This window comes from Lissotriton helveticus, chromosome 1_1 (genome assembly GCF_964261635.1).
Source record: "Lissotriton helveticus chromosome 1_1, aLisHel1.1, whole genome shotgun sequence".
Taxonomy (NCBI): Eukaryota; Metazoa; Chordata; class Amphibia; order Caudata; family Salamandridae; genus Lissotriton; species Lissotriton helveticus.
In genome coordinates this window covers 560,470,347-560,493,870 of record NC_136057.1, presented here as the reverse complement: position 1 = coordinate 560,493,870, position 23,524 = coordinate 560,470,347, and the positions used below count along the sequence as shown (strand labels likewise).

Here is a 23,524-nt window from a genome sequence, read left to right as displayed (position 1 = left end):
TTGTGAAAAGGACTAAATTCATGAAGGTAGCCAATCAGCTACCACCTCCCTCTAGAACCTTCCTGCCAGGAGCCTCAGTCTCTCAGATTTTCGTACGCACCAAGCTAGGTAGGCGTAATATATGTTATAGAGGGAGAGATGAGACCTTCCTGGGGAGGCGGGAGGGTTGCATGTGAATCTATGAAAGACACCAATACTGGATAACTGCTGTTACAGGTAAGTAACGCATTTCTTATCCAGTATTATGGGTGTCTTTCATAGATTCACATGCCTGAATCAGAGTAGCAAGCAATACATTATGCACATTTGTGATGGAACAGTATAAGCAGTCTGAGATAATACATATCATGTGACTAGTAACCAACAAGCAAAAAGAATACAGTAAATAAATGTGCATACCAGTACAGGATGGCAGGAAGGAGGAAGGCTCATCTTACTGGAATAGGTGGCGAAGTACAGCCTGGCCCACAGCAGCATCCTGCATTAGTTCCGTATTCAGGCAGTAGTGCCTGGTAAATGTGTGCGGCGACTTCCAGGTCGCTGCCCTGCAAATGTCCAGAATTGGCACCCCAGCGAATAGTGCCGCCGATGTGGACATAGCTCTTGTGGAGTGAGCACGGACTTTGGAGTGTAATGGACGTCCGGCTTTGTCATGGCAAAAGGCAATTGCAGATGATATCCATCGTGAAATGCTTTGTTTGGAAAGTGGCATGCCTTTTCTTGGTCTGCTGAAAGCGATGAAAAGCTGATTCGTTTTCCTGAAGTGTTTTGTTTTATCCAGGTAAAATTTAAGACATCTCTTTAGGTCCAGAGAGTGAAGGGATCTTTCAGCTGCAGTACTAGGCTTTGGGAAGAATGATCGGAGGACTTGTGGTTCATTTAAATGGAAGTCCGAGGGGACCTTAGGAATGAAGCGAGGATTAGTTCGTAAAATCACTCTATCTTCCTTGAACTGCATGAAGGGATCTTGTATGGAAAGAGCTTGGAGCTCGCTGACGCGTCTCGCTGAGGTCAGTGCTAAAAGTAGGGCTGTTTTCCATGAAATGTATTTAATGTCAGCCCTATGGATGGGCTCATGGATGGGTGTTTCATAAATTGGTTGAGTACCACATTAAGGTGCCATGTTGGTGGAACTCTGCGTGGCCGAGGAAAGGATCTGTAGAGCCCTTTAAGGAATTGCTTTATTAATCTGTGGGACCAGAGAGAGGGTCCTTTTGAAGTTCTTGTAAAGCGGGAGATGGCTGCCAGATGAACTCTGATAGAGGCATGGGCAAGTCCCGATTGTGCCAGGTGTAATAAATATGGTAGGAGTTGCTCCGGAGTGATCCGCAAGGGATGGAGGTCTTTGTCCATACACCAAACGCAAAAGCGTTTCCATTTGAAGGAATAAGTCTTGTTTGTGTTGTCCGCTCTTGCTTTCGCTAGAACATCCTTGCACTCCTGCGGAATGTTTAGTTGGTAGAACTCTCGGTACTCAGGAGCCATGCCGATAATCTGAGAGATTTCAGATTCGGGTGGAGTACTTGGCCTTTGGACATCGTGAGCAGGGATGGATGTTGGCCCAGATGAATTGATGGTTGAACTGAGAGGCGACGGAGGTCCATGAACCAATGCTGCCTCGGCCAGTACGGGGCAATGAGAATCAGTGTGCAGTGCTCTGTTTTCATTTTCCGAATGACTCTTGTTATCAGGGGAAATGGCGGAAATGCGTATGCAAACACGTTGCGCCAGGCGATGGAAAATGCATTTCCTAGTGACCGCGATTGGGGATGCCAGCTTGCGAAGTTGTGGCATTTGGCGTTCTCCCTGGTGGCAAAGAGGTCGATCTGCGGTCTCCCCCATTTCGCGAAAATGTCGTTCAGCACTTTTTGATTGAGTTCCCATTCGTGTGACAGAGACCTCTGTCTGCTCAGAGCGTCCGCTATGATGTTGTCTTTGCCTGGGACATATTCTGCTGTGAGCTTGATATGGTGGAGTACTAGCCAGTTCCAAATTTTTTGCGATTCGCGAGATAGAATCAGCGAACGCGTCCCTCCCTGCTTGTTCAAGTAGTGCATTGTTGTCGTGTTGTCCGTTCTTACAAGCACTGCTGATTTTTTGATGCGCGGGAGGAAGGCCTGGAGAGATAGGAAAACTGCCCTCAGTTCTAGTAGATTGATATGGAGTTTCCTTTCTTGGTCTGTCCACTTGCCACTGATTTGCAATTCTTGAAGGACTGCTCCCCATCCTTCTAGAGAGGCATCTGTAGTTATGACATGTGGAGTTGCAGGCAGCAGGAACGTTAGTCCTTGCGATAGGTTTTTGGGTGTCCTCCACCAGAGTAAGGCCTTGGTTATTTGTGGAGTAATCACGATGTGATCCTCGAAAAAGCCTGTACATTGAGTCCACTGCTTGGTTAAGGCCTCTTGGAGGGGGCGCATTCTGAGTCGACAGTGAGGAATGAGTAGTATACACGAGGACATCATCCCTAGGAGGGACTTGAAAGTGCGGACTCGGATGGTGTTCCTCGAAGTCACTGCGGTGGCTAGAGTAATTAGTTTGTGTTTCCTTTCCTGAGATGGGAAAGCTTTTGAAGATGTCGTATTTAGAGTTGCCCCTAGAAATGTTATGACTGTGGAGGGCTGTAAGGTTGACTTCTCGTGATTGAGTGTCAGGCCCAGTTGTTTGAAAATATTGAGACAGGCGTTGGAAGACATTTGTGCGCCTGCCAGAGATGGTGCCTTCACCAGCCAGTCGTCCAGGTAGGGGAAGACCTGGTGTCCTTGTTGGCGTAGGAAAGCTGACACAGGAGAGAGGCACTTTGTGAAAATGCGAGGCGCCGATTTGAGTCCGAATGGGAGGACACAGAATTGGTAGTGCAGACCTGCTACTGCGAATCTTAGGAATTTTTTGTGGCACCTGTGTATTGGGATGTGGTAATATGCGTCTTGCAGGTGTAAAGACGTCATAAAGTCTCCTTCCTCCAGAGATCCCAAGATTTCCTGAATGGTCACCATTCGAAACGATTGGCTCTTCAAGAATGTATTGAGTGCCCTGAGATCTAGTATGGGCCTCCATTTTTTCTTTTTCTGTTGTATTAGAAAGAAGCGGGAATAAAATCCCTTCCCTTTTTGAGCTGATGGGACTCGCTCTATTGCTCCTTTCTTCAACATTGATGTAATTTCTTGAAGGAGTAATCGTAGGTGTCTGTGTTGAATCTTGCGAGGAGGAGTTATCGGGGGGATTGAACTGAATTCCAATGAGTGTCCGTATTGGATTAATTGGAGCACCCACCGATCCGTTGTTATTGATCTCCAATTGTGGAGGAAGTGTGTTCGTTTGCCTCCAATTTTGAAAGAACGAGATGATGGAGGGACTGGCTGTTGGAAACGGTCATTGGCGTCCGCCGGTTGGTTTCCTCTGGGTCTTTCCCCTGAAGTTTGATCTCCCGTAGGAGGTCTGGCGACCCTGCTGCTGTTGCCGTTGCTGGTATTGTGATCGGCCTTGATTGTAGGAATATGAAGATTTTCCTTGGTATGATCCTCTGTAAGAGGGCTGACCTCTACCCCTGTTCCCTCGAAAGGACTGGTTTTTGAACTGTAACGTGCCAAGAGCTCGTGCCGTGTCTGTATCTTTTTTAATTGCCTGTAGGGCCTCATCTATTTTGTCACCAAATAGGTGTTGTCCGTCATAGGGCATGTCTAGGACCTTAGTTTGGACTTCTTGGCGGAAGGAAGTTGCTTTGAGCCACCCTTGTCTTCGTAAGACTGCTGCACCTGCCAGCTGTCTGAAGCCTGTCATCGCGACATCTACAGCACAATCAACGATTTCTGATACTGACGTTTGTCTCTCCTTCAGGAGTGATTGAACCTCCTCCTTTAATTCTTCAGGTATTTCTGCCAGGTATGGGACAATGTCTTCCCACAATTGCCTGTTGTATCTCCCTAGTAGCGCAATGGCGTTAGCTACTTTGATAGTCATGGCCGACGTGGTTGAAAAACGTTTGCCGATGCCGTCTAGTTTTCTGCCCTCTTTGTCTGGTGGTGCTGACAGTGGAGAGGACGGGTTCCTCGAGTTCTTTTGAGCCGCCTGGGTGACTACAGAATCTGGCTTGGGATGTGCATTAAGGCAGGTAGGTGCTGTTGTTGGTGCCTTATACTTCTTATCCAGTCTGGGCACCACTATGGAGACCGATGCTGGAGTTTGCATTAATTGCTGACCTTGTTCCCATATGTGATCAATTATGGGAATTGATCTGGTTGTCTTTTTTATCGGATCCTTAAAATCGTATAAGAAACAGTCTGTTTCATGTGATTCTATAGTCATGTGGAATCTCGTCGCTGCTCTTTCCACCAAATTGAGGAATCCGCCAATGTCTACTGGTGGGGATTCTGAAGTATGGGGTTCAGATGTGGCTGGAGAGTGAGCGATATAATCCTCGTCATCTCTGTTATGGGACAGGTCGTCCCGTACTTCCCCTTCTTCAGGTTTTTCGCCCTCGTCGTCAGAGGACTGAACATGATGAACCATTTCTCTCTCTTGAGGGATATCCAAAGGTGGTGGTCTTGTCTTTGGAGATGGGTGCGGTCTGGTCGACGCTGGAGATTTCTTCGTTGAAGTGGCCCGCTGGTGATTCTGGAAATCGTTTTTTGTAGTCTTGGATCAGGTATTGAAGATCTGAGACTATAGATACTGGAAGGCAGACCATAGGAGTGACTTGTGACTGGACTTGTGTATGTACACTCTCCTCCGTAAAAACGACATCATCACCATCTTCATCTGTGCTCTGGCACTTAACAATGAGATCTGATGGACTAGTAGCCTGATCATACTGGTCATCTTCTGATTCATCATCCTTGAGGAGACAAGATGGGGGTAATCTCTGTACCCTACTTGGAGATGTTAGATCTGGCGTAATAGGATTTTTATTATTCTTTTTTGATGGAATTAATTCTGATTTTTTCCATGGCGTCGACGGTGTCGTCAACGGTGCGGACGACGATTGTTTTTCAAGTGTCGACGGTGAGGTCGTCGGCGTTCCCTTTGGCGACGGTTCCGTCGTCGACGGTGTGGTCGCCGACGGTCCCTTCGTCGTCGACGGTGTGGTCGTCGACGGTGCCTTCGTCGTCGACGGTGTGGTCGTCGACGTTGCCTTCGTCATCGACGGTGTGCCCGTCGACAGTTCCTTCGCCGTCTACGGCGTTCTCGTCGACGGTGTCTTCGACGTCGACGATGACCTTACCGTCGTCGATGTCTTTGTCAACGGTGCGCCAGATGTCAATGGAGTCTTCGTCGTCCGTGAAGGCGTCGACGGTTTTTGTTGCGTCGTCGACGGTGTCGTCGTCGACGATGCCGTCGACGGAACCTTAAGCAACGTCGATTGCTTTTTTATAAGTATAATCGATGACAGTGGCTTACCCGCCGTCGACGATTGAGTTGTCGTCGTCGTCGATGAATAGAAGGACGACGCCATAGTCGTCGACACCGTCGTCGTCGATGTGGAGACATAGGCTGTTTTTCTTGAAGAAAGTGTCGATGAACTCGTCGTCGATGACTGAGTTGGCTTTCTGAAGGTGGGAACTTCCTTTTCAGACGTGACAGATTTTACCTCAGAAGACTTTGTGGCAGTCTTTTTAGGAGGAACGTCTGTGGGGCTAGGGGAAGCAACCCTTGGCCTCTTCAAGGATAGTTTTGATGAAACTGAAGCCATTTCGCCATCCTCTTAAGACAGTACATCATCTCTGGTTTTGAGTCTGTTCAACCAGAGGAGCAGACTTCCTTCCCTGTCTTTAAGTGTTTTTGTAGAGAATGTCCTACAAATTCTACATTCTTTTGAAGAATGATCAGGATAAAGACAGTAGAGGCAAGTTTCATGCTTGTCATCGACGTGCAGTCTTTTCTTACCACAAGATGAACAGGCTCTGAAAAGACCTTTCTTCTGCTGATCAGCCATTGTTGTTTGTTGAAGAAAATATCCAATTTCTGTGAGTAAAGAACAAGTTACTTACCTTCGGTAACGATATATCTGTAAGAAACAGTAGTTAGTATTAGATTCCTTACCTTAGAATATCCCCAGGCGTCAGTCTGGATCCGGAAACTTTTGCGTAGCAGTACCCCTGCGCATCGGTAGGCGTTGTCTGCAGGCGTCCCCTGCGGCTCCGCGTCGTCGGCGTCGTGCGCCGTGATGACGTCGCTGGAGTATATAGACGCCGCCTCCGCGCGCTGACGTCAGTTCTTTGCACACAGCTTTTCCGCGCCAGAACACGCAGAGCCATGTGAGAACCAACACTGGTGCCATTTGAAACTAGGGCCCTGAAAGGGATGTCCTTAACCCTAGGTATCAGTTCGCAGAACGGGGAGGATGGGTGGGGCGGTAAGGAATCTAATACTAACTACTGTTTCTTACAGATATATCGTTACCGAAGGTAAGTAACTTGTTCATCTGAAAGAAACAGGTTAGTATTAGATTCCTTACCTTAGAATAGATACCCCAGCAATACCAACCCCGGTGGTGGGTCTGCGAACCAATACAACCTACACCAGAAAGTCCTGGAGGACCGAACGGCCAAAGAAGCCATCCCTCCGGACTTGACTGTCCAGGCAGTAGTGCCTCGCAAAGGTGTGCAGCGAGGCCCACGTAGCCGCCTGGCAAATGTCCTGCAAAGGGACTCCCCGGCCCAGGGCAGTAGTAGCCGCCGTAGCCCGAGTGGAATGGGCCCGCAGCCCAACAGGAGGCTCCTTCCGAGCCAAAGAGTAGCATGCTTTGATGCACAGGACGACCCACCGAGAGATGGTTAGTTTCTGTACCGCCCTTCCCTTCTTCTCACCCACGTAGCCAACAAACAGTTGGTCATCCACCCGGAACTGGCGTGTGCGATCCATGTAAAATGAAAGCGCACGTTTTGGGTCCAGACGATGGAGCCGCTCTTCATCCTTTGAAGGATGCGGAGGCGGGAAGAAGGAGGGCAAGGTGATGGACTGCCCAATGTGAAAAGCAGAGACTACCTTGGGCAGGAAAGAAGGTCTAGTCCTAAGAACCACCTTGTCAGGATGAACAGACAAGAAAGGAGGTTGAACAGAAAGGGCCTGGAGCTCACTCACTCTCCTGGCAGAGGTGATGGCAACCAGGAAGGCCGTCTTTAAAGTGAGAAGACGGAGAGGACAGGAATGAAGAGGCTCAAAGGGAGCACACATCAGGAAAGTCAGAACCAGGTTCAAGTCCCACTGAGGCATCACGAACGGAGCAGGTGGATACATGTGCGTGATGCCTTTTAAGAATCGTAATACAATAGGGGACTTGAATAAAGATGGCTGATCAGGTAGCCTTAAGAAGGCGGAAAGGGCAGAAAGATAGCCCTTGATAGTGCCCAGAGCAGAGCCCTGCTGGGCAAGGGAAAGAAGGAAGAGGAGAACCTCAGACAGAGGGGCAGAAAGGGGGTCCACAGCCTTTGCTGTGCACCATGCCACAAATCTGTTCCACCGGCAGGCGTATACCGACTTTGTGGAGGGACGCCTGGCTGCCAGAATAACATCACAGACTTCAGGAGGCAAGTCAAATGGCCTCAACTGTCGCCGCTCAATCTCCAAGCATGGAGGTGGAGACTGGACAGGTTCGGGTGGAGGACCGTCCCCTGCTGCTGCGACAGAAGGTCCTCCTGAAGGGGCAGGCGGATCGAGGGACCGACTGTCATGCTGAGTAGCTCGGGATACCAGTACCTTCGAGCCCAGTCCGGAGCCACAAGGATAACTTGGGCCCGGTCGCGCCTGATCTTCTTCAGCACTCTGGGCAGAAGTGGTATAGGCGGAAAGGCGTACAACAGAACGCAACTCCACTCGCGCCGAAAGGCGTCGCCGAGCGAGTGCCGTCTTGGAAACTCCAACGCGCAGAACTGATGACATTGCGCGTTCTCTTCTGTGGCGAATAGATCTAACCAAGGCTCTCCCCATTGCTGAAAGAGGCCTCTCGCCACGTCCGAGTTCAGATGCCATTCGTGATCCACCGAGCACCGACGGCTGAGTTCGTCCGCCCTGGCGTTCAGAGAACCTGCCAGGTGTTGAACCGTCAGAGTCACGCCCTGACGTCCCAGCCATTGCCAGAGACGCAGAGCCTCCTGGCAAAGGGTCCACGACCCCACACCGCCCTGTTTGTTGCAGTACCACATGGCGGTGGTGTTGTCCGTGAACACCTGCACTACACTCCCGTTGACAAAGGGGAGGAATGCCTTCAGTGCTAGGCGAATCGCCCGTAGCTCCAACATGTTGATATGGAGCCGGGACTCCGCCGGAGACCAGATGCCTCTGATCTCCGCCTCTCCCAAGTGGCCACCCCAGCCCTGGAGGGACGCGTCCGTCACAACCACGTGCTCCGGTTGGGGAAGGGAGAGGGATCTGCCTCTGACCCAATCGCGGTCCGTAAGCCACCACTGCAACTGTCTCGCAGTGCCCTCCGAGATCAGGACATGGTCGGATAGGTTGCCCTGATGCTGGGCCCACTGAAACTTCAGGTCCCACTGCAGAGCCCGCATCCGCCACCTGGCGTGATGCACCAGTAGGATGCAGGAGGCCATCAGCCCCAGAAGCCGCAGCGTCAACCTGACCGAAACCCGGGATAACGGCTGAAAGATGGGAATCAGAGCCTGAATATCCCGGACCCGCCGTTCCGGGGGATAAACCCGAAACTGCGCCGAGTCGAGAACCGCTCCGATGAAAAGGAGCTTTTGAGAGGGACACAGGTGTGATTTCGGCACATTGATGGAAAACCCCAGCTCGTGCAGGAGGTCTGCCGTCGTCTGAAGGTGGTGGACGACTGTCTGGGGCGAGCCCGCCTTCAACAACCAGTCGTCGAGGTAGGGGAAGACTGAAACCCCTAACCGGCGCAGATGAGCTGCGACCACCGCCATCACTTTCGTGAACACCCGTGGGGCGCTGGTAAGGCCGAATGGGAGCACGATAAACTGAAAGTGCTCGAGGCCTACCGTGAACCGCAGGTAACGCCGGTGGGCCGGCAGGACGGGGATGTGAAAATACGCATCCTGCAAGTCCAACGCTACCATCCAGTCTTGTGGGTCTAGAGCAGCCAAGACCTGAGCCAAAGTCAACATCTTGAACTTCTCCTTCCGGAGGAAGCCGTTGACGTTCCGCAGGTCCAAGATAGGACGCAGGCCTCCCTTGTCCTTCTTGGGTACCAGAAAGTAGTGGGAGTAGCAACCACACCCTACTTCTGGCCCAGGAACGCGCTCGATGGCCCCCTTGGCCAAGAGGGCCGTAACTTCCTCCTGCAGAAGTGTCAAGTGGTCCCCCGACACACGGTGGTTCTGCGGTGGCATGGCTGGAGGAGTGGACTCGAAGGGGAGGGCATAGCCCCTTCGAACGAGCTGCAGCACCCACCTGTCCGATGTTATCGCGCGCCAGCGGGAGTGGTGATGGCGAACCCTGCCACCCACTGGCGTCACATGAGCCCGAAAGCTCGGACTAGGAAGGCTTGGATGCAGCAGCGGAGGGAGGCGTGGACTGACCACGCCGCTGGCCTCTACCGCCACCACGGCGGAAACCACGGCCGCCACCGCGCTGGGGAGCGTTCTGCGGCGCGTGGCTGGCAGCACGTGTGGGACCGCCCCTCCCTTGGCCACGAAAGGGGCGAAACGAACCCGTCTGCTGGCGCTGGGTCGAAAGACCCAAGGACTTGGCCGTAACCCTGGAGTCCTTGAAGCGCTCCAGCGCGTGGTCCGCTTTGTCACCAAACAGGCGACTGCCATCAAATGGCATGTCCATGAGTGTATTTTGGACGTCTGGCGAAAAGTTGGCAGATCTCAGCCAAGCATGGCGACGAATCGCCACCGTCGTGGACATGGCCCGTCCCAGGGAGTCGGTCGTGTCCAGACCACAACGGATCGAGTACCGCGCCGCATCCCGGCCTTCAACCAAGGCCCGGGTGAGCTTGTCCCGCACTTCCTGGGGGCATTGCGGCAAACACTCTTCGACCGTATCCCACAGGGAGTGGGTGTAGCGGCCCAAGAGGCACGCGGTATTACAAGACCGCAGTCCAGCGCTCAAAGAGGAAAAGACCTTTTTACCAAACTGGTCATACCGCTTTGATTCCCGATCGGGCGGAGCCGACGGAAATGCGGACTGCGAAGTGGAGGCCTGGATCACCAGACTCTCCGGGGAGGGATGGGTGGATAAAAAGGCAGGGTCGTCCGAGCATGGACGGTGACGCCTTGCCACATTCCGGTCAACCGGTGCACCGGAAGCGGGCCTGGACCAGGTGCCCAAAAGGACATCCGTCAGGGCCTCATTAAACGGCAGCAGAGGCTCCTGGGGGCATGACTGCGGTTTAAATACTTCGGTCAGAATGTTCGGTTTGACCTTCGCGACGGGGAGCTCAAGGTGTAAGGCCTTGGCAGCCCTCATCAGGACCACTGAATAGGCAGCACCTGCCTCAGACGCCACAGGGGACGGGGAGACAAACCCAGGGTTGGGCGACTCGTCCAGGCCACTGGCATCACCCAGATCACCTACCCAGTCCACATCATACTGGCAGGCACGGGATAAAGGGTCCTCAGACCCCTCCCAACCCTCTCCATACTCAGCCTCATCATACCCATATTCTGGGTCGACGATATAGACATCGGGGTCAACGGGCCCCATCGGCGTCGAATCCGGCGTCGGCCGACGCCGGTCCGACTCCGTGTCCGGAGCCGGGGAGGGAATGGGGGTGGCGCCGCGCGGCGTCTGTGCCGGGGACCCGATGCCGGCCGGAGCCGACGGCGGAGTCGCTGCACCACGCGGAGGCGGTACCACGGGTTGGCCCAAAGGAACCGACGCCGGAGAGGCCGGGAGACCAGCCGGCGACGAACCTGAGGGACCCAGCGGCGCCGGGACCGGAGCCACCGGCGGCGTCGGGGCAGAAGCACCCGAACCGCTCGGGCCCCCAGACGGGACCGACGGCCCCGCAGGCGCCGTAGGCCCCGCCAGAGGAGACCTCGCCCTCATAGCAATGAGGAAGGCCTCGATCTCCTCACGCGACGCGCCTTCCCCAGGGACCGACGGGTATGGGGTAGACGGCGTCGGTGACCCACGCGGGCCCGCGGGGGTGGGGCCACCCGAGCCCCCGGCCGCATCACGCGGGCGTCGGGGGGAGTCGGGGGTGCGATGGCGACGCCCCGACTTCTTGTGCTTACCTGACGAACCGGAGGAATGGTGGCGACTCCCGGAGCGCCCATGGCGGCTCCGCGATCGTTCCCTCGACCGCTCCCTCGACCTCCGACCGGACCGGGACCGCTCTCGACGCGGGGCCGACACTCTGAGCTCGAGAAGCTTGCGGGACCGCTCCCGCCTAGCTTTTCCAGTCAAGGCCCGACAGTCGACGCAGGACTCCACGTCGTGGTCCGCGCCCAGACACCGGAGGCAGAGTCGATGGTGGTCGGTGACCGACATCATGCGGTCGCACTCGTCGCAGCTCTTAAACCCAGGCATCCTACCGGCACCGTAGAAAGATTAAGTTCTACAAACACTTGGTCAAAAGACCGGAGTACTGCTCTTCGGATCTGCGCTAACTGGCGCGGAAAAAAGAAGAACTGACGTCAGCGCGCGGAGGCGGCGTCTATATACTCCAGCGACGTCATCACGGCGCACGACGCCGACGACGCGGAGCCGCAGGGGACGCCTGCAGACGACGCCTACCGACGCGCAGGGGTACTGCTACGCAAAAGTTTCCGGATCCAGACTGACGCCTGGGGATATTCTAAGGTAAGGAATCTAATACTAACCTGTTTCTTTCAGATAGAGATAAATGTAGCAAACCTGAGGAGAACTCAGGTGGAGACTCCCTAGCACAACGTGCGGTAGAAAATCTGAGAGACTGAGGCTCCTGGCAGGAAGGTTCTAGAGGGAGGTGGTCGCTGATTGGCTACCTTCAGGAATGTAGTCCTTTTCACAAAAGGACACAGATAGGCTACTAAGGCAAGGCCCTTAGGCCTACTTTTCTCTATGTATGTCTATAGGACATTACTTTTCTATGTACCGGGGGCTCCCATCTCGACGACGGGGAATGATTCAGGCATGTGAATCTATGAAAAACACCCATAATACTGGATAACTGTGAGAGATGTCCCCCGAAAGGAGTGGGATGATCGGGGGGGGAAGTGCAGAAAAGTCACTGTTTGGTGTTAGGGGAGTTGCGGTTATTGTTGCTGCAACCTCTTCCCCTACCATTGTTGCCGCTGTAGCCTCCGTGAAAGTATCCTTTGGAGGACTTTTGAGTGGGGCTCTTATAAGAAAAAGAGGGATGTTCTGAGCAAATGGTTTTGGAGCCAGCCCTGTAGAAGGAGCGGAAAAAAGAACCTTTAGGGGAAGGCAATTGTAAGGCCCCCATGGACTTAGCAGTGTCAGTATATTTTATCATCTTTTCTAAAGATTTGTCGACTGAGGATCTGAAAAGATGTTCTTGATCAAAAGGCTGATTAAGAATAGCAGTTTGCACCTCCTGCTTGAATCCGGAGATTCAGAGCCAAGCTTGCCTGCATAATGCAATGCTGGTGTTAATGGCACGAGATGCGGTATCAGCCGCGTCAAGCGCACATTTAATTGAGGTGTTTGTAATCAATTTCCCCTCTTGTATAAGGTCGTTGGCTTTCTGTTTGAACTGGTCAGGTATTTAAATTAGAATTTAGGTAGCAGGGATTGATCAGATGAAAGTCTGTCAGAAAAAAGCAAAGTGATCATAGAATCCCACAAAAACGACCTGAATAATCAAAGGTTGGCCAAAGCTATTTTGTGCAGTAATAGGCACAAAGAGTGATTCTGCTCTATGTGCAAACTGGTGCATGTGCTGAACGTTTTAGGAAGCCCACAAGAGTGATGTTGTCGAAACAGTGTAGAAGTGGCCATTTCTCTAGCAATAACTGTTGCCTTGAACAATTTAATAATTTTGTTTAAGAAAAAGGATGATGCAGATCTAGCAATTACAATCACTGGTATGCTTGAGGATAGTTGTGCGCTTGTACAAAAAATTCAAGTGTCACGCACAGGCAATTCAGCGGCATCTACATCTCACTGCAGCAGAACTGCATTCACATTATTTATGGATCTTGAGGAAAGACAGAATTCATTAAAAAAGCATTGTTATGTTCGCTAAAAGTTGGACAGCAGGAGATGTAATTACTCTCCTGTAACTATCTCACACTTATGTTATTTGCGCTTTAATTCAGAAGTAAAACATTGACAGACTTTGCAGCATGCTGTTTTATCTCTTCCTTTAGTGACTTTACACCTTGTGCATTTGCAATTTTTTCTGTTTGAATCTCTTATGTAACTTATGTAATCTAAAGTTCTTATGTAACGCAACTGGTTCTTTTGTAAAGTGCTCCGACACCTTCGTGCTATATAAAATCGCATTAAATAAATAAAGCAGTTTTTAAAGGAGGGCATATGGTGAACTAACAGAGGACACAGTGCACCTCTAGAGTCAATCTGTTACATGTTAAGGTAGTTCGGTCTAATATACTGTTAATTAACACTGAAATGCATGACCATGACAGTATTGTTAAACACACCCAAAGAAAAACAAGCATTGGCAAAGTCAGTAGGACGCTCCTTTGGCACGTATTCGTATGCCAATGGTTCTAGCCATCCTGCATGGCATAACTTTTAAAAAAGAAAAAAATTTAGAAGCAACTGAATCAAGCATGCACATGCCTACAAAATGACACTAGTGCTTTTTTGCTCAGGTTTGCCAAGTTGAGTTCAATTGGTTAAAACAAAACAAAAAAAGTCGCACAGGTGGGAGAACCAACGTTGGAGGTGGGAAAAGCAATGGGAAGATAAAGCAATGAGGGGGGTGGAGGGACAAACCCAAGAAGGTTAAGTGAATCACATGAATTAAACGCAAGCAAATGACATGGACAATGAAGGCAATCAATGGGAAGTAATGGACGAGCCCCAAACCCACTGTAAAGTAACAACATTTCTCGCAACAGAGAGCAAATAGGCTGTCTGAGGCGAGACCTAAAAATACACACCTCGTCAGTGATTTCTGAATTATGGTTTTCGGCTTTAACTGCTTCCTTCAGTCTTATAATTTCCTGTGCAGGAGTTTCATGGCAGTGTTCCAAATCATTTTCTCTAACAGCATTCTCCAATTCTGTAATATTGATAAACCCCTTATCATCCCTTCTTCGAGCCTGTAACAAAATACACTGTATAAAACAACAATTCACTAAACATATTAGATTGCCAATCTAAAGAAGACAGCAGAATCTAGATAAAGATTCATTTTCAGATACTATAAAATAGCCATTATTTTGCTACGAAGTTCATAGTTTAAAAAAAAATTCTACTAACATTGCATTTTAACTTAATGCTGTCTAGGTATGTACAAACAAAACGTATTTCTCAGTCAAATCTTTGCGAGAAACAATCCCAAGATTATTCCAACAACAACTGATGCACTAAAGAATGGTCACGATTTGCCTGGGACAAGCACTATGAAAGGCAGTACATATTACACTTTTAAGGACAATGTGCTACTGGAAAACATTAAAATAAAATTCCGATTTAATAAGCTTAAGTAGTAATATTAGTCATCCTTAATTATATTTTACAGTGCATAAAACGGGGTTTAAAATGGCAATGCAATAATGTCATTTGTCTGTTTTTACTCAGACGTTCCAAGCAGCAGCATAACATTACCATCGAAAAAGTTTACCATTTCTGTGTTTCAATCGAACAGGACAATAAACAGTGCATAATAAATGTAAATGAAAATGTGACTTATGCTATTTTCAACATGTATACATCAGAAAACAAGTTAAAGAAACAAAAAAAGTATGTAGTAATTATAGAAATGGCTGAAATATATAATAATGGGGTCATCCCTGAATTCACAAAGCTGTAAACATTTGGCTATAATGTTGCTATGTTATGAGTTTTCCCTTAATTGGAAGGTAATTTATTATTCACCGACTAGACCATTTCAGTGCCAGGCCTCATCTTCAAATCTTTTGAACTTCCTCACTGGGGCACATCTTTTTCTTTTTAACACTTTCAATTAGATCCATCACTAATCATTGGTAGTTTAGAAGCACCCCAAAAACCCAGCTCCTGTCCAAGTGCATACACATGTTTGCATTGATGTTCTCTTTCTTTCTCCTATTCCGTTCTTACTACAGGACTTTCACACTCGACTGTAATCACTTGTGAAACTCCGATTTTAGTGGAAAAAGGCAGTGCACTGGAAACTCATCCATTGTGGGAGTATGAAATGTGTACAAGTATTTAAGCATCGATAATTAGAGGGGAATAATCTGGAGGAAAGAGATTGTTATTGACATCAGTGGTGTCAATAACAATCTCTTTCCTCCAGATTATTCCCCTCTAATTATCGATGCTTAAATACTTGTACACATTTCATACTCCCACAATGGATGAGTTTCCAGTGCACTGCCTTTTTCCACTAAAATTGGAGTTTCACAAGTGATTACAGTCGAGTGTGAAAGTCCTGTAGTAAGAACGGAATAGGAGAAAGAAACAGAACTTCAATGCAAACATGTGTATGCACTTGGACAGGAGCTGGGTTTTTGGGGTGCTTCTAAACTACCAATGATTAGTGATGGATCTAATTGAAAGTGTTAAAAAGAAAAAGATGTGCCCCAGTGAGGAAATTCAAAAGATTTGAAGATGAGGCCTGGCACTGAAATGGTTTCAATCCTACTTAGCAAACAGACGAGAGGCAGTAGCCCTCCCTATCGGTCAGAATTCACCAATGTTCAGCATGGTGTTCCACAGAGTCCACGATTAGCCCAATTTTGTTTAATATTTATATGAGCCCACTGATGGCTGTCATCAAGTCACATAATGTTAACCTGGTTAACTATGCGGATGACACTCAACATCTTGTCGCTGGAAGGTAATCAGTCCCTAGCTTTGGAAGACTTCCATGCGTGTATGCAGGACATTGCACAATGGCTGAAAGACATCTACCTACAATTTAACAGCGACAAGACAGAGATCTTAAGTGTTACAGGTGGGAAATCCCCTCTCTCACTCCCTACTAGGTTCTGGCCTATTGCCACGGATGCAACACCTGCACCTTCTGATATGGTGCGAAACCTGGGAGTTCGTTTCGACAATAAACTAAGTTTAGAAACCCATGTGAACAAAACAGTTGGGATTTGCTTCTCCCTGATAAGAATGCTTTGGAAGGTTCTCCCACTGCTACCTATACAGGCAAGAACATTGATGGTCCGGAGTCTCATCTTGAGCCAACTGGATTACTGCAACTCGCTGTTGCTAGAGTCCCCAGGATTTCTGATTGGAAGACTCCAGAGCATCCAGACATTAGCAGCCAAGCTAGCCTAAATTAAACCAAGATGTTCCTCAGTCTCTCTGCATTGTCTTTAAGGCTTTACATGGATCTGGGCACCTGCCATTGCAAAATAAATTTAAATGGTACTTACCATGGTACTTACCCTCTAGAAATCTATGCTCCTCCTCAGCTAAATTGGTGAGAGTGCCCAGATTTTAAAAAGTAAGATCTGGAGGAAGGGCTTTCAGTGTTGCAGTGGCACGGCTTTGGAATCAACTCCCAAATGATCTCAGACAGATGGAAGATCTGATGCAGTTCAGGAGGAAACTGAAGACCAGGCTCTTGCCCAGAGCCTAACTTTAGTTTTTTTATCTGAAACGGAATACCATCTTTTTCTACTGCATTTGGGCTCAACAGACTACACGTATCTCAGCGCCAGGATACCCGTAGGGTCGCAGTGCGCTTTATAAGTTCTGCTAACATTAACATACCAGAAAAGCATTATCTAACAGCCTATATCAATTAACATGGTAAAATGCTTGGGAGTAAAAATTTACTACAAGCTTAGTCTGGCATCCCAAGTTCGATTAACTATTTCTTCTTGTCACCATTTGACAATACTAAGAAAGATTTCACCTATTCTCATGACTGAAAGCTAATGTTTTAGCAGTGAAAGCCCTGGAGTCCTCCAACGACATTTTTAGGATTGCACATGTTTTTTTTTTTTTTTTTTGGTGTAAGACGTTTATTTGATACTGTCAAATTTACACAGCGTCACGCCGACATCCCTGAGGCTGGCCGCTATCAAAGCAAAGCACACAATTGCAAAGGTGTCATACCAAACAATGTACAATGCATTATCATGATACATGGTGTAGACATTGAGACAGAGAGCATATGCACTAGTAGTAAATCAATGTGTCTTACATTTATGGGGTTAATAGACCTGCAACGTACCATCAGTAGAAGTGAAGTAGCAAATCAACAGCACGGGTATATAGGCACTACAGTGCAAAGAGCAAACAGTGCAGATTTACCATTGTCTTCAAACCCTTTTTTTCACCAAAAAACAACAACAAAACCAACTCTGGTGCAGAGGAGAAGTTTCAAAATGGGCATAATGTCTCTGGCATTGGAGGAACCGTGCCACCGGGCAAGGCGTCGCACAGCAGATGTCCAGCTAGCAGCAAGAATTACGTTAGAAAGATAGTCTATGACAGTCTGAAAAAAGGGGGAGCAGAATCATACATGGGGACAACCTGGCCAAGGGATAGGTACAGCAAAGCATTTAGATTCACAGGCACAGGGACATAATCACGACTCCACCGCCCCCAACGTGCGCTCACGGATTACAGTCATGTACAGGTCGTACCATTGCAGTTGATCACAATCACATGTAAAAGATGTCAACCCATATCATCAGAGACCTCTCCTGCTAGCGACTGCATAGAGTCAGGGGAGATTGCACGTTCACGCGACCACTGCGTAAAAGGCTCCCAGATGTCCCTGGGCCGGGAAGCAGTGGGCATCGTTTCCCAATAGTGTTCGAGCTGCGTGTTACCGTATGTCACATCTTTTACCCATGCATCAAATGTGGGCAGCGCGCGACGTCCCCAGCGCACCGCCACCTGTCTCTTGGCATAAAGGAGTAGTAACGCATGTAACTTCCTATGTTTGGGTAAGGTATCCTGAACACATCCCAGCAACCCCAGGAGCGGAGACGGCGCATCGGTTCTGAGCAGAATTTGATTAATGGCAGTGAAAATGCTTGACCAATATTCCTCTAGTTTAGGGCAGCCCCATGCCACATGCAGAAAAGAGGCATTCTCGCAGCCGCACTTCCAGCATGCAGCATCCTCTCTGAGACCCATGAGATGTAGTGACAGTGGTGTGCGATAGTACCTATGTAAAAATTTGAAGTGCACCAATCTCAACCTGTAATTGGGTGATAGTGTCGTAAGTTGTCTGCAACAGAACTCCCACCGCTCCTCCGATAGGGGCACCTCCAGCTCAGCATTCCACGCATGCATGGAAGAAGGCACGGTAATAGGGAATTGATCTTGCATGCAGTTGTACAGCCGAGACACAAGCTTCTTAGGAGACGGTCTCGAGAGTAAGTTTTGAAGCGCAAGGAGCTGCGGAGGTTCCTCTGGGAACTGAGGCCACAGTGCTTTACAGGATTCCTTAAGTGTATGATACAGGAATAGGTCAGAGAATGACTCAGGTTGTCCCTTCGCGCCCGAGCCCGGATCCCTGGAGGTGCCGTTCGGGTAAAGGTCAGCAAAAGTGTGTAGGGTCTGCCCCCGAAGCGTAATGACTCCACCCCCATCCCGCAAGCAGGGCATCATTGGGTTTCCTCGCAGAGGAATGGCTGGTGCGTAGAGCAGTGGGAGTTTCGCCCTGTGTCGCAGTTCGCGCCACGTCCAGCGGAGCATGTCCACTGTGTCCACGTCTTTCGATGGACGAGACACCTTGCCATATAGTGCCACGCTCAGCGGTGACGGGGCTGCTGCAGCCAACTCCACCGCAACGTGCGGCTGGTAGGGAGTGGGAAAAGCCCAAAAGTGCAGAAATTGCTCTTGCGCGCATAGTGAGTACAGTTTCATGTCAGGAGCCCCCAGACCGCCCTGTCGCAGTGGGAGTGTAAGCAACGCCCAGGATGTTCTCGCTTGGCCACCCGCCCATACAAGTGCCAGCAGCAGTGATCGTACACGCGCATGGAAGTGCGCCGTCAAAGGTATTGGAATATTTACAAACAGATAAAAAAATTTGGGAAGGACTACCATCTTTGCCAGTACGATTCTCGCGACTAGAGACAAGGGGAGCTTGTTCCAGATCTCTACCTTCCCCTCCAGCCAGTACACTGCTCTGCCAAAATTTAGAGTCCACAAATCCTGTATATTGCGGCTTATCCAAACCCCCAGGTACTTAACAGCGTACGTTTCCCATCGCAGGGGGTAGTCAGAGGGCGTTTCCCGTGTGGTGTCAGTTAATGGAAAAGCGACAGATTTGGACCAGTTGATGGATACACCAGCCAGGCCCTCGAAGCGGACAAATTCTCTCAGCAGGGGGTTCAAGTTTGCAGCAGGGTCGATGACGTACAGCGTGACGTCGTCCGCATACAGGGAGATCAGCAGACTGCGGGAACTGAAGCCAACCCTCTCGCGGTATGATGCTGTCGAACTCTAGCTGCAAGGGGCTCCATGGCTATAGCAAAGAGCAGCGGGGATAATGGATATCCCTGCCTGGTCCCTTGGGATATGTCAAATGGCTGGGATATAAGCCCATTCACGCTTACTCGCGCCCTGGGAGCATCGTACAGTAACTTGATCAAGTGTATGAAGAGTGGGCTAAAGCCCATCCTACCCAGAATCCTAAACAGGTAGGGCCATTCAAGCGAATCAAACGCTTTAGTGGCGTCCAAAAAAATGACTGCGGCCTGTATGGAGGGATGTAAGTAGTGCAAAATGGAAAATATTGTCCTGAGATTGTGTGACGTGGCTCGGCCAGGTATAAACCCCGACTGATCCGGGAGTGCCACCATAGGCAACAAGGGTTGCAGCCTGTCCGCAATGATTTTTGCATAGATCTTGACATCAACATTGTTCAGGGAAAGGGGTCGGTATGAGTCAAGGACCTGGCAGTCTTTGTCTGGTTTCAACAACGTTATGATTAAGGCCTCACGCATTGAGTCTGGTAGAGACCCCAACTCCAGGGCCTCAACAAAGACAGAATGAAGTTTGGGGGCCAACTCCTCGGCATATGTCTTGTAAAAGGCTGTCGTCAGCCCATCTGGGCCCGGGGCTTTGTTCGCAGGCAGGCTCTTGATTTCCTGGGCTATATCCTGGACAGTCACAGGGACATCCATGTAACGGCGGTGGGAATCATTGAACCAAACAATGGAAATGGAGTCCAGGAAGCTTTCCAGGGAAGCTGGGACTGTGGGCTGTCTGGAGGTGTACAGGGACTCGTAAAACTCGGCAAATGTGTCAAGCACTGCTTCTTGCCCTAAAACAAGTGTCCCCTCACTGCTCCTAATAGCGTGTATGTAGTGTGATTGCGAGCGAGGAGAAATCAGTCTTGCCAGGGTTCTACTCGGTCTATCCCCTTCCCCGTACCTGCGGGCCACTGTTTGTTTTCCTAGGAATTTAACCTCTCGTTGTGCTTCCTCATTAAAGGCAATCAGTTTGGATTTCATCTGCCCCGCTAACTCTGGTGAGGGGTCCCGGCAGAAGGCCAGGTCTAGCACTTTCAACTCTCCCTCAAGGTGGTCCAGGGTGCGACGAATAGCCTGCAACACCCCGGCCTGTCTAGAGATGCACTGGCCGCGAATTACCGCCTTGAATGCGTCCCACACTATAGCTTCAGTGGATGCCGAGCCTTCATTTTCTTCAAAATATTTCACAATATCTGTTCTAATCCCTTCAGTGAAGGCAGAATCAGTGAGTGCATGGGGGGGCAGGCGCCAGGAAAACGCTCTCTTAGGGGCATCGGGCACCTTTAATTCTAACAGGCAGGGGGCATGGTCTGAGAGTGATCTGGCCTGTATGTCCACCTCTACCGCCCACGATGCCACGTCAGGAGACACCAGCCAATAGTCCAGGCGGGACCAGGCTGCATGGTGGCTCGTTATGCATGTCCCCACAGTGTCCCCGGGATGCCTAGATCTCCACACATCCGACAGCAGACCCTCATCCATTACATCAAGAATCGCCTGGCGAGCTCTAGCATGTGTGGGTTTGCCTGCGCCTCTGCGATCCAATTCGTCACTAAGCACCACGTTGAAATCGCCCCCCAAGACAATCTGTGAACAATCTAGTAGCATGATCCTAGCCCAAACATTCCGAAAAAATTCCGGGTCATCCACATTCGGGCCGTAAATAGCCGCAAGTACTAGCGGTCTGCCTTGTAGTGATCCATGTGCAATAACATATCTCCCCTCCTTGTCCAGTATAATGTCGTGTTCTTTCCAGTCTAGGCCCCTGCGGATAAGTATCGCCACACCCCTAGCGTAGTTGGAATAAATCGCAGAGTACACCTGTGACCATCTAGAGTGTCTAAATCTAGGCGAAGGAGTGGAGTTGATGTGTGTCTCCTGCAGAAAACATATCCACATTATGTCTAGCGAGCATCCCGTGCATCAATCTAGCTTTTTTGTAGTCCCCAAGTCCCCTAATGTTCCACGTCCACAACTTAACGCCCCCCATTTCGCAACACTTTCAGTTCAACATGTCCTAGTCCCCTGCCAGACACAGTGCCCCCGGACAAACCAACCCAGTGTGAGCACAGCAATACCATGTACATATAATTTTTTGCACAAATTCCTCTATCGCACCAAACCTTAGTAACTATCAAACTCCCCAACTCCCTCCGCCACCCCCCACCCTCACTAACCCCCCAATCAGGTTGTGATAAATCCCGTACAAAGACACGTATAGCGTGTTGGCAAACTAGAAACAGAAACAGTGGGAGACACCCCATGGGGGCGTGGTGCTCCTGGCATACACCCCTGTTTGCGCAGGGTGGCTGCACTCAAATGAGAACCTCCACAACTCAAAAGGTTACCCCGCCTCAGGGTCAACCATAGCCACCTCAGCAAAGCATAAGAAATGTAGTGTGAACCAGCATCATCATGCACGTAATAAGGGCCACTCCTCAGTCCCCACCCCCAACCCAAAACAAGGCAATCAGAACAATGAAAAGTGCGGGGGGGAATGGACAACTTAGGTAAAGTAAGCAAGACTCATAGAGATGATACCACAGTGTGCATAACAGCAAAATATTCAATCATTATCACTGAGCTGTTCCGATTCACCCCCCAGTCTCGGCGATTTCCGTTTCGCCCCGGGCCCGCAAATGTGTTTTGCAAACTTTAGTGCAGATTGTGCATCTGTAAAGTAGTGTGTGGTGCTCTCATGCACTACCTTCAGCTTTGCCGGATACAAGAGAGAATATTGGACACCAGATTGTAGTAACAGTTTCTTGGCCGGCATGAATTCCTTCCGGGCGGCCTGCACCAGGGGGGTAAAGTCAGGGTAGAAGGATATATTATTTCCCTTGTGTGTGATCTTACCCTTCTCCCTAGCGAGGCGTAGGATGAGGTCTCTGTCCTGGAAATTCAGAAGTTTAGCAAGAATAGGACGTGGCGGTGCACCCACTGGCGGCTTCTTACCAAGCGATCTATACGCCCTTTCAACCGTAAATACCTGTGAGAGGTCCGGATCGAAGAGTTCGTGTAGTAGGTCCGCCACAAACACCTCCATTCTGCCAGTGTTCGTCGTCTCCGGAATTCCCGTGATGCGAATGTTTGATCTCCGGGAACGCGCCTCCAAATTGTCTGTCTTAGCACGTAGGGACTCCAATTCTTTTTCAATGTTCGTGATGTGTTGCTTGGCGTGTTTTTGGAACTCTCAGCACTCGGTATGTCTATTTTCCAGGCAGTCCAATCTAGTCTCATGTGCGTCCACCTTTGTCTTAACCGATTCCAGCTGTGAGGACATGGCATCCAGTTTGGTGTCAATGCTTTTCAGACTCGATCTGACTTCCATCATCAGTACACCAAAATCAACGTCTGCAACCGCTCCTTGCGAGGAAGACTCATCTTTATCTTGATCAGCCGCGTTCTGCTTGGCCTGGCGTTTCTGTTCAAAATTGAGCTTGGGCTGCCTCGCGTCATTCCTCCCTCCATTCTTGTATCTGAAAGTGTGTCACGTAGCGGGGTGCACAATGCAGAGGGCCACGTGGGTGTATCCGCAAGTCCAATCAAGGCAACCCACTAGCACGGGCAGAGCTCGGGAGGTTATGGGCATACGACACAGACAATTCACATTGACTTCGCGTGTGTGGCCTCGTGGGGCGGCTCAGGTCTTCAGGGAGAATCGATCTGCAGGAAGCGGTCAGCCCAGTGCGCAACTCTACCGCAAAATGGCGGACCCGTCAAAGGCGCGGCGCGCTAGAGCAGCCAGATAGTGGCATGCACCAGAGCACTGTGGAGGATCGGAGGAGCGCCGCCAAACAGTGGGTGCCCGTAGGCGCTGGTATATGGCAGCTGCGATAGGTACTCACAGTGTCTTGCCATGCAGATCCAGGACGCCAGTAATAGCCCCAGTTCCTGAGCGTGAGGGGCTCAAGCATTCAGACGCTCATCCTCGTAGAGCCGTCCGACACCGTGCTCCCGTCGTGTGAGGGTCGCTTCCAGGCATTGGTCATCCGGGCAAGTCCGCGCGCCACCTCCCACCGAGC

General features: G+C 50.0%; 1 protein-coding gene across 10 annotated transcripts in view; it reads right to left on the bottom strand.

The window, feature by feature from the left end:
- The window catches only part of PLEKHA5 (pleckstrin homology domain containing A5), a 1,381,245-nt gene that overhangs the window by 93,534 nt on the left and 1,264,187 nt on the right, over window positions 1-23,524 (bottom strand). For all 10 annotated transcript variants that reach the window (XM_078674042.1, XM_078674034.1, XM_078674039.1 and 7 more), the window contains one exon: window positions 13,998-14,159. In XM_078674042.1, the coding sequence (XP_078530168.1) occupies window positions 13,998-14,159 (162 nt within the window). The remainder of the gene's footprint in view (window positions 1-13,997; window positions 14,160-23,524) is intronic.